Source organism: Rhinolophus sinicus, chromosome 17 (genome assembly GCF_057876585.1).
Source record: "Rhinolophus sinicus isolate RSI-liver-muscle chromosome 17, RSI-T2T, whole genome shotgun sequence".
NCBI lineage: Eukaryota > Metazoa > Chordata > Mammalia > Chiroptera > Rhinolophidae > Rhinolophus > Rhinolophus sinicus.
Window position 1 is genome coordinate 180,541,685 of NC_142517.1, and position 12,064 is coordinate 180,553,748.

At 33.3% G+C, this 12,064-nt stretch overlaps 1 protein-coding gene across 1 annotated transcript in view; it reads right to left on the reverse strand.

Moving 5' to 3' along the window:
* Positions 1-374: 374 nt before the first annotated feature.
* Positions 375-12,064, reverse strand: part of BOLL (boule RNA binding protein) — a 29,435-nt gene continuing 17,745 nt past the window's right edge. The window contains exons 7-10 of the mRNA XM_019750735.3: positions 11,231-11,302; positions 6,007-6,054; positions 5,116-5,244; positions 375-1,529 (exon numbers count right to left, since the gene is read on the reverse strand). Of these exons, the coding sequence (XP_019606294.2) occupies positions 1,413-1,529; positions 5,116-5,244; positions 6,007-6,054; positions 11,231-11,302 (366 nt within the window). The 3' untranslated portion in view covers positions 375-1,412. The remainder of the gene's footprint in view (positions 1,530-5,115; positions 5,245-6,006; positions 6,055-11,230; positions 11,303-12,064) is intronic.

Consider the following 12,064-nt stretch of genomic DNA (forward strand, 5'->3'; position numbering starts at 1 on the left):
TAAACAAGAATTAAACTTTAAATTAAGAATGTTTAACATTAACGTTCTTTGGAAATTTCTCCTATCCTAGTACCACTTCATCTTCTATTGGAATTATTCAAGCAATACAACTTCTATCATTTGTGTTTATATATATACATATACACATATATCTATATATACAGAGGGTACCAAAAAATGTATACACATTTTAAGAAAGGAAAAAACTGTATTAAAATTGTAATAATATATACCAATAACAAAAGGTGACTATAAGTCATGTGTATACATTTTTTTGGCACCCCCGGTATAATATGTAACTGAAAATAAATAGTACTTATCTAATATGAAATAGCTCTTTTAGCTATTTTTAGAGAAGTACATTTGGAGAAAATATCAACATCAAAGGAAGTCTGTTTAACATTTTGATACAAGTTTAGTAACACTCTGGGCTTTGACACTAGGTCGAAACTGTGGTTTTATTTTATGTTTTCAGTACCAGTGGTAATAGCAGTGAATGAATACACTGAATGGTGCGGATGCACAAGAGAGTGGGGAGACTCCTTAAAGTATACTGTTTTGGTATTGAGGTACATCGGAAGCATAAATGTGAGTGTGAAACAGCTAATCTCTATCATTTTATTGTAAAGAGTATGCCTGCCTTACTTACCAAAGTACACTGCAAGGAAGATTCATATTGCCATCACAATAGTTAATCAATCTGTGGTTCTTTACTAGAGATACTGTCCCATTTCTCTAAAGTGATGATGCAAGAGTGTCACTAAGAAACTAGATCACATGAGAATGAGCAGAATTCCTTGCTACACAGTAGATAGTCAAAATCTATTGAATTTATATATGGCTCCAACTAGATTACCATTCTTTAGCCTGGATCTGATTTAAGCTACAAGAGCACAATTCCCAAATTTGAAGAGTTTAATTGTTTTCATCTCCCCATAAATTTTACATGCTATTAACATAGATAATAAAAATCTGAGTATATGAAATATCTAGGCAAATTCATAGAAACAGAAAGTAGATTAGAGGTTACCAGGGACTGTGGGGAGGGGAAATGGTTATTGCTTAATGGGTAGATTTGGAGTGATGAAAAAGTTTGGAAACAGATAGTTGTGATGGTAATACAGTATGGTGGATATAATAATACCACTTAGTTGTACACTTAAAAATGGAAAAATTTAAGTTACATATATTTTACCATGGTAAATACGACATTTGACCATGTATGGTTTATTCCTTGTTCAAAACTAATTAATAGCCATTATAGTTAATTTAGGGTTCTATTTCCTTCATATGAAAGAGTTAACAAATTCTGTACTTCTAATCACAAATGTGACATAAATATCCCAAGTTGTTCCTTTTAAAAGAGAAATTTGGAAAAGTTGAAAATGACTAAATAAAAACAGTAAAAAAAATCAAAACAAACTTCTTACTTTAATTGGTTCAGGCTGCATCACAGGTGCAGGCATAGCAATGGCACTTGAAGCATAAACTTGGTGATATGTTGCTTGAACTCCATGATCAGAATAAGGCTAGTACCAAAAAAGGAAAGAAAGACAGAAAAGAAATGTAATTGTCTTTCATTTATTAATTCAAAATATTTATCCAACATTACATTGTACTAGGCATTTTGCTACACAATGGAGAAACACAGATAAAAAACACATCCCTTACCTTTAACTTAGAGACTGATCAGGGACAGACAAACAGTTAAAAATACTGAAAGTCCTATGACACATGTGTAGGAATGCATGGGAGAAAACAACTACTTGCTTTAGCTTAAGAAAGTTGTGGAGGTGGTCAGGAAAACTTTTCTAGTGGAGTTGATGCTTGTATTTGAAGAAGGTGGGAACAGTATGCACAAAGGCATAGAGGCAGCTAAGAACAATTCTCATTTGGAAGATCTACACAGGTTGTCTGGTATGGCTGGAAGGAAGAATATATACCAGAAAACAGCTAAAAGATGAGACCTTAGAGCAAAGGGTAGGGAACAGAGCACATAAAAGTAGATTTATGGTTTGTCCAACAGAGGTGGAACCATTCGTTGAGATATGGAATACAAGAAAAGCAAAATTTTATGTTTATGTAATGTTGTGTGAGGGGGATGGAGAGAAAAAGTTATGCTTGTAATATATAAAATTTGAGGTACTTGTAGGACTTCTAGTATATGCATACTGTTCATAGAAAGCTAAATGGTTGTATCTAAAGTGGTTTCTACTTACCATCCCACTCATATTAACTTATATTTTAGACTATATCTACTACCAGAAACAATATTAAAATAAAAGCATGCACATATCATTTTGTATGGAAATACCATAGACATTAACAGTATAAATCATAAGCTAATATAAGTAATATTTCCAGAGAAGTCTTATTAGATTCCACCAAACAATGACTATACCATGATGATAAGTTATCTGATGTGAGGAATTAAAAATATGGTTTAATGCCAAAAGTAGATTGTAGCTAAAAATCTAATGTGAAAGAATTCTTACTTCACTGCCCCTCCTTGAAAAACACAAAACAATAAAAAGAACAAAAGATAGATTTTTAAAATGCTGTCATCAATTAAACAAGAAAATGCCCAAGATCTCCAAGCCATAAACAATTTAGAATGCCTGGCAAATGTGAAATTTGGACCAATGTAAGGGAGGACTCCGAAGCCTCCTCAGGTATCAGGAAAGATAAAGATTTGCCTAAAGGTCAATGTTCTGAGAGACCTATTCAAAGAGTCTCAAGTGTAGGGGTGTGTCAGATCAAGGCAGATGCAGGGAATATCTCCACAGAGATCCAATTTTATATTACTTAATAGCAGGGGATGTGAAATTGAAGGAGGAATCATGTTTTCATGATTTTTGTTATCTACTTTTGTTATCTATTTTTGTTATCTATTATAGCTGAGGAACAGTGCTGGAGGTGAACAGGGTGAAGATAGAAAGAGAAGTAGCAATTACGACAATCAAATACAGGAAATGATCCTCAGAATGCTAAAGACTGAGGAAAGAATATATATCTCAAGCAGGAGATATCACAACACAGTGGAAGGATGCTTGCGATAACAGCCTGCTCCTCTCACTCTATATTTTTGACAAATAGCTGGCCTCATTTAATGACTAGTATTATAAAGATGGGAAGGGAAAGCAAGCAACCTAAGCATCCATACTGCCTCTTCAAAGATGAGAAACCACCCTATAAAAAGTAGAAAAGTTCAGATAAACATAATTCGTTTGAACCTTAAAGAAATTATAGTAATATAATGTCTAAAAAGGAGCTCAAAAATGAGATTTTAAGCCAACAGAAGACATTTACAGTGATATAAGCAAAGTGGCAGAACTTGGGATAAAAAAAGATTAAAAACAAAATAGAGAAGAAAGACTTATTAGTTATAAGAAAACGGATAAACATGAGATATATAGTCATAGTTGTCTTGAAAAAACATATAAAACATAAAAAGTACCATGATAAAAAAAAATACCTGAGAGATGATAGATATGAAAGACAAAAAGAGATCTAACATATGCATAATTGGTGTTCCTGAAGAAGAAACTGAAGTGGAATAAATTTTTTTGTTCAAAGCTCTAACAGGGAAAAAAAGAGAACAACCCCCCCCCCCCTTATTTAAACACTAATCTGAAAAATAAAAGGGCAGACTATTTCTCAGGAAAAATATTATAAAGACTGATAAATTCCAAGACTTATCCTGGTGAAGTGATTTCAAGTTAAGATAGACTTTTTAGTCACACAGGGAAAGAAGCAAATTAAATACAAAAGGGAAAATCAGGCAGACTTCAAACTTCTTTATGGCTACACTCACCACCAGGAAAAAGTAGACTAGAAAGTTCTAAGAGAAAAAAGTATTGTTATGGGTTGAATTGTGTTCCCTCAAAACTTATAGGTTGAAGTACTAACACCCCAGCACATCAGTACTAACACCCCAGACTTTATTTGGAGGTAGGGTCTTACAGAGGTAACTAAGTTAAAGTATGGTCACTAGAATGGAACTTAATCCAGTATGACTGGTATCCTTATGAAAAATGGAAAATTTGGACACAGAGACAGGAAAGATAATGTAAAGACACAAGGAGAAGATGGCCATCTACAAGCCAATAAGAGAGTCCTGGAACAGATCATTTCCTCATGGCCCTCACATAGAACCAATCCTGCCAACACCTTGATCTTGGACTTCTAGCCTCCAGAACAGGGAGACAATACATTTCTATTGTGTAAGCCATCCAGGTTGTGGTACTTTGTTCCATTATCCTTTGCAAACTAATATAAGTATGATGCAGTAATTTCACAGCTAGTCTTGTCTTCTTTCAGATTTATAGACAACAAACATGTTGAACAAGTAAGTTTGTAAGAAGTGAAAGAATATAGCATCCATAAGCCTTCTTTAACAAAGAGAACTTGCAGATTCAGTCAATCAAGTAAGTGATAAATAGAGGATGAAACGAAGAATGGGGAAATCCTAGTAACGGTAATGATAGTAAATATTAAGATCCAACTATGGAAATTATTGTTCCAGAACAAAATTATAATGTTATGAATGTTATCTATATAAAAAATAATACATTCAAATTGGGAGGTGGGTGCTAATTTCCTAATCTTTCACAACAATGATTTAAAATACACCATGTACAGTTCATGGCATATAAATGGTAAAGTTATTAGTAATTGTTCAGGAATATAATTTAAAGACACTGAAGATGATATTTAACATTTGCAGTTATGAAATAAATTTTATTTACCTTTTTGAAGGAATAATTTTTAAAATATTTTTTCTTGGCTTAATTTGTATATGCTTTTAATTGACGGAATGTTAGCAACAATATAGATCGACAGGCAAATCAGAAGGAGGAGTAGCATTTGGTATCTTATTCTTTTCAAGAAGATCAAGTCAGGGATTAGCCTAGTAAGGTGAACAGTTGATTTCAGAAATGATTCAGAACTAGTTAGTGAAGATGTCTAAGATGAAGCCTTCTTAGAAAAAAGGGAAGAAATGCGAATAAATCTAAGAAAACATAAGATATTCAGCTTCAATGAGCATAATATTTTTAGAAAAGAAAAATAAATGTGAGATAATAATAGATAAATTACTCTGAGACTAATATGTACCTCTGGAACTGAAGCTTCCATCAGAGACAGCGGAGGAGGAACACATCCACCATCTTGTGCAATTTCCACTGGTTGATAAATAACCTCAGACGGTTGCAGGTATAGGAATGGAGCAGAAGAGGCAGAAGACTAAAATACAAAGCCATATTTATAATTCAAATATGATTAGTTATTTCAATTAAACCAAATGACTTACCCAACAGATGAGAGAAATATTTATTTCATAATTTCCTGAAGTTCTTTTTAAGGATAGTATATAAGTATCTTAGCAAGAAATTAGGAACACTGGGTTGTTATAAATTACAGTTGTGTAGTTATTATAAAAGAACCTTATCACTACTAAGTACTAGAAGTTCTTAGTGCTTTAGAACTTCATATATAAATTCAAATAATAATTATATTAAGATCACTATTAAAGGTTATAACCTACGGTATTTAAATTGGCATAAACATCTATTCTCAGCTTTGTGACTGCCCATGGAAGTAGGAAATGTCAAAAAAGATTACACAATCTTTTTGATGGTATATACTATTTGTTAACAAAATTGGGAGATGGACTACTTATTTGGGAGTATAAGTCCAACAAACAAAACCTGAAGCCTAGAAAAATGTTAAAATTTATATTAGCACTAATAGAAAAATAAGTAATATTTATGTAACACTCATTTAGAAAATGCTTTCACTTACATAGTCTATTTGATCTTCACAAAAATCGTGAGGAAACTTACAAAGGTATAGGAGTATCATTACTTCCATTTTATAAATGAGAGAGCTGAGCAATATAGTGATTAAATGAACTGCAAAAGGTATCATAGTTAATAAATAGAAATGTCTCAAATCTAGTTCTCATGGAGTCTTCACAAAAGCACAATGGAAAAAGTTAATGTTTACCTGAGGAACACCCCACTGCCACTGTCCTGATAGACACTGTGTAGGGGCCTAAAATGAAAGAAAACAGACATCACCCAAATTATAAACAAAGGTTAAAACTGGGTATCTAAAGAATGAAGTTGGATCCCTGCACCCAAAACTATATACAAAAATTACCTCAAAATGGATCAAAGACTAAAATTAAGAGCTAAAACTATAAAACTTAGAAGAAAACAAAGATGTAAATCTTTGTGACTCTGAATTAGGCAATTTTAAAAATTATGTTGTGTTTAAAAATACAACAAAACAACAAAAGAAAAGAGATAAATTGGACTTCATCAAAGTTAAAAACAATGATAAGTGTTGGTAAGGATATGGAGATACTGGAAGTCTCATAAACTGCTGGTGGGATTGTAAAACGGTGTATGTAGCCTTTTTGGTGAACAGCATGACATTTCCTCAAAAGGAAATGACTCAGCAATTCCACTCTGAAGTAGAAGACCTAAGAGAAATGAAAACATGTTCGAACAACAACTTTTATACAAATGTTCACAACAGCATTATTTTTAACAGCCAAAAAGGAGAAACAATCCAAATGTCCATCATCTGATGAATGAATAAACAAAATGTAGTGTATCCATATAATAAAATATTCATCATCTATAAAAAGGAGTGAAATACTGATACATGTGACCACATGGATAAACCGTGAAAACATTAAGTGAAAGAATCCAGTCACAAAAGACCACATATTGTAGATTCCACTTAAGTGAAATGCCTAGAATAGGCAAATCTATAAAGATATAAAGTTGATTACTGATGGCGCAGAGCTGGGGGTAGGAGGAAAGAGGCGTGACTGTTAATGGGGTAAGTTTTTTGTTTTTTTGTGGGGTGATTAAAATGTTCTAAAATTGCAATATGGTTGCACAACACTGAATTTAGTAAAAAAAAACACACTCTTGTACACTCTAAACAGGTGAATTGTATGGTATGTGAATTATATCTAAATAAAGCTGTTATTTAACAAAAGTCACATTTATAATACTTATTGTAAGATGACAATATAACAGACTTTTCTTTAAATTAGTTGTATTATTTCTTGATGTTTTAGTCTTTAGTTATTTTCCATTTTTAATAAAGTGGGTTTTTTTTATTACTAAAGAAAAAAAATAGAGAAAAAGAATAAGAAGACCCTATGGAGCTACTATCTAAACCACATCACTGTTAGTTTTGTGCTGACCCAACTGCTAGGGTAACAGCACTATATTATAATGATGACCAAGGGAATGTGAAGTTTATGTTCTGTATGCTATATTCAAAAAGGCAGAATAATATATAATCTCTTAAGAAAATATTTTAATTAAAAAATCTGAAATAAAATGACTTATATGTACATTTCTTAGATAAATGAAATCACTATCTACTTACGAAGTGAGAAATGCAAAGGAGATAAATAATGATTAAACTATGCATTACCTGATTTGACTAACAAAAATTGATAAAACTATTAATCTTAGAATTTGTAAAAAGAAAGAGCAAGGGAAGATTCTTATCAAAGTAGGAATTTTAAGGGCTGAGTGATGATGAAAATGTAACTGAAAAGAAATATGTGAAGTGAAATTATTTCTTATATTGCAAAATATTATGATATACATTGGTACCAAAATCTTTTCTGAGTACATCTAGGTAATATATTTCCAATTTTATAATTTGTGTCAAGTGGAAAACCAGAAACAAAGTATAAAATTAAACTGTATTAGAAAATTTCCAGAATACATCTGTTATGTCAAGTGAGCTACAGCTATCGTATTTTGCCGTGTATAATGTGTCCTTTTTTGCCCAAATTTGTGAGGGAAAAATAAGGATGCGCGTTATACATGGGTGGTACTAATTCCATATCTATATAAATGTTTTTAATTCTTTTATTTATGCTTATAAATAATAGTTATAGTTAAAAGTTTAGAAATCAATAATGATATCTGTATGCAAAATAATGCCCTGGAATAGGATAATTGGTTTTGTTGAACTTGATAAACTTGCAATGACGAAGAGTTCTTGGCCTTCTATGATGAGTAAATATCATAAATTTTTACTGGTACATAAAATTTCTCTTTTCTTTTTTAAATTTATTTTTTAAATTTATTGGGGTGACAATTGTTAGTAAAATTACATAGATTTCAGGTGTACAACTCTGTATTACATCATCTATAAATCGCATTGTGTGTTCACCACCCAGAGTCAGTTCTCTTTCCATCACCATATATTTGATCCCCCTTATCCTCATCTCCCACCCCGCACCCCCCTTACCCTCTGGTCATAAGATTTCTTATACCTTGTATCTATTCTTGTGTTTGTAATTATTTGTTACATAAAATTTCTTGTAACATAATATGTTAAAAAATAAATGCTAAAATTCCTTTATAATTCAAAAAACAAGTACCTACATGTAAGCAAATAGAAATTTGATTTAAAAAATTAAAATGACAGATTTTTCCCCCTGAAAGTTTGGGCCGAAAGTTTGGGTGTGCATTATACACAGGAGCATTATTATACATGGCAAAATATGGTACATGTAATCAATTAATGAAGGAGGGGCTGGACTCAACAGGGTACAAGCAGAAAACAACTTAGCTCTTTTTCATCCTGCCACTTGGAAAGCATTGTGTAGAGCTGTTCCTTCTTGCACTTGGATAAAAATTAGGACAGATAACTTTTTGGGGTTGGTAGATTCTAAATGCTGACTCTCTAGTTAGGTACTTCACTGGATTCTTTGGTGATCTCCCTGCTGAGAACTTCTGACTGCAATTCTAGCCCTTGATTCTAGAAGTTTACTTCACACAGATACTTTATCTACTGGAGTCACCTTCACGTTTTTTGGACAGAGTCTCTTCTGTGAGGTTCACATCTTGCTCTTGGGAAATGGAAACCTTTGCTTGCTGTGAGTAGAAGTTCAACACATTCCCATGTAGCCTTCTCTCCTGGTTCTGCCTCCATAGACCACTCCAGCTTCTTTGGACTTTTTTAGGAGATGTCAGGTTTAAGTAGTACCATCTCACAAATTTCCAGGGACAAATGCTAAGCTCTCCTAATCATTTTCAGAAGTCCTCTTCACTTGGTTGAGGAGAAAGGGAAATGGCCATAGCACTCTTAATAACTCTCTTGTTAAAGAGAGCCTCCTTACCAATCTCCTGTATCAATCTCATCCTCCCCTTATATGTGCTCAAGGTGGGCAATGACTTAAGGGCCCCAAAACTGGTTTTACAAATTTTGGCTTCTCGTATTAAATAGTCTGGTACCTAATGTTCTGTCTTTGGGGCCTCTGCTGAAATTCTGAGGCAGTTTAGGAAAAGTCATGCTACATATATATTTCAAATAAATGCCATTAAGTTACTTTCATTTTTTTTTTAAAGATTTTTTTTATTGGGGGAGGGGAACAGGACTTTATTGGGCAACAGTGTGTGTACTTCCAGGACTTTTTTTTTTCTCCCCCAATCAAGTTGTTGTCCTTTCAATCCTAGTTGTGGAGGGTGCCATTCAGCTTCAAGTTGTCCTTTCAGTCCTAGTTGTGGAGGGTGCAGCTCAGCTCCAGGTCCAGTTGGCTGTTACTAGTTGCAGGGGGCGCAGCCCACCATCCCTTGTGGGAGTCGAACTGGCAACCTTGTGGTTGAGAGGACACGCTCCAACCAACTGAGCCATCCGGGAGCTCAGGGGCAGCTCAGCTCAAGGTGCTGTGTTCAATCTTAGTTGTAGGGGGCGCTGCCCACCATCCCTTGTGGGACTCGAGGAATTGAACTGGCAACATTGTGGTTGAGAGCCCACTGGCCCATGTGGGAATCGAACCTGCAGCCTTCAGAGTTAGGAGCATGGAGCTTTAACTGCCTGAGCCACCGGGCAGCCCGTTACTTTCATTTTTAATAAGTCACTTTCATTTTTAATCAGTTTTATATTTCAAATGGTAATAGAGTTTCAAAAATAAGTGACTTCTACCAAACCGAGTCTAATAATAAAAAGAATTCCAATAACCTTAACAATTCACGTAGGTCTATTTTAAAACTTAAATATAAATAAGTAAATAAATAAATAAATTCTCTTCTACTATTTCAGAGGTATGGAAGAATGTGATTTTCATATGTAAATGCCAAAGACCAGAGGTTGGCAAATTTTTTCTGTAAAGGGCCAGAGGGTAAATATTTAAAATTTTGCAGGCCACAGTATCTCTGGGGCAAGTAGTCAACTGTGCCACTGTAGCATAAAAGCATCCATAGACAATATGTAAACAAATATGGCTGTGTTTCAACTACACTTTATTCACAAAACACCAAAATGGTCTGGCATTATAGTTCACTTATTCCAGTCTCCCACAGGAATTAATGAAAAGAATAATGCTGGTTAACTAACAGAGATTGTCATGATATAAATCACAATATAATCGTTATTTTATTGAGTTGGTTTAAAAGTAATTGCGGTTTTTGCAATTATTTTTAACCTTTTAAACCGCAATTACTTTTGCACCAACCTAATAATATACATTACAGTTGACCTTTGAACAACACGGGTTCAAACTGTGTGGGTCCATTTATACATGGATCTTTTTCAATAAATCTACAGTTGGCTCTCCTTATCCCCGGGTTTTGCATCCATGGATTCAACCTACCGTGGGTTGAAAACAGTATTTTCGATCTGCGGTTGGAATCCAAGGATGCGGAGGGCTGACTATATGTATTGTTTTACAACAGTTTACATAAGGGACTTGAGGATTTTGGTATTCATGGTGGGAGGTGGTGGTCCTGGAACCAATCCCTAAAGCTCAAAAGTAATACTTGGATTTTCAAATGCATGATGGAGGTCAGTGATCCTAACTTCTACAGTGTTTAAGGGTCAACTGTATATTAAATAACAAGGAACTCACATAATATTGACAGTAATATAAAAAAATCAGCCTGTGGTCCAATATTTGTATCTCACTTTAGTAATTATTTCTAAAGACTTTTTAGATCAAATCTTAGCCAGGGGAGCATAACTGACCTCATTACATTTCATAAAAGGAAGCAAACAGTCCCTCTTCCTGTATGACATTTAGTTCTCCCATAAAAACAAAACAAAACAAAGAACTCCACTGCTATCAAGGCTTAACTATCTCTTTTTTAATTATTAGAGTATTTGCATGAGAAAGAATAAAATGAAAGTTACCCCAAAAAAAGGACTGAAATTATCAGAGGATTTTTACCGTTAATACAATGTTTACCTGGTAGTGATATGCAGGTTGCTGATAAACAGGCTGAGCTACCATCACAGGGGAACTAGATATAGAACGTGACTGTAAGAGGAAAGAAAATGGAAAAGTTATTTTAAGGAAAAGTCTTTAAAATAGCTTATAATAAAATTTATCTTGAATTGTTACCTAAACTCAGTCGATTTATGGTTTATGACTGGAAATGTCATTTTCCACCTATTATTGATGTTACTACCAACTCCACTTAAGTCTATTAAAGTCATCACAGTATTCTTCCTTCCACGTGGTTTCATTTCCACAGTAATGCTAAAAACACCACCAGAAAAGTTTCTTTCAGTTCAAAGATTTTGAAATTATAGTTGTAAGAGAATATTTAGAGGAAAATGGCAGCTGGACTTAAGGTGACACTACCTATTTTCATATGGAGACTAGCAGTAAATAATGTTTACATAGCACTTAGAACTGAAGGAATAATCATATCTCATTTTGCCACTGAAAAAAAAATCAACATCCTATTCCCTTATTCAACATTTAATTAAAGCAAGTAGATTATTTATTGAAGCATTTGTCAAATTCTATTTTATTAATTTGACATTTAAATTTAAATGTGTTAATAATCCAATAAACTTATCTGTTTGAATAAAGTATATATCTAACACTTGATTATTCAAAGTAATAGAGTTAACCCTATAAATAGATTATTTAAAACCAGCTCATTAATAAATCAGGCAAGTCATATTACAAGATAGGCAAAACAACAATTAAAATTCATTTTCTAACATGAGATCTAATTTACATTGCTTTAATCTTCACCCCTACCCCAAAACTAAAAAAAAGCATAGTTTT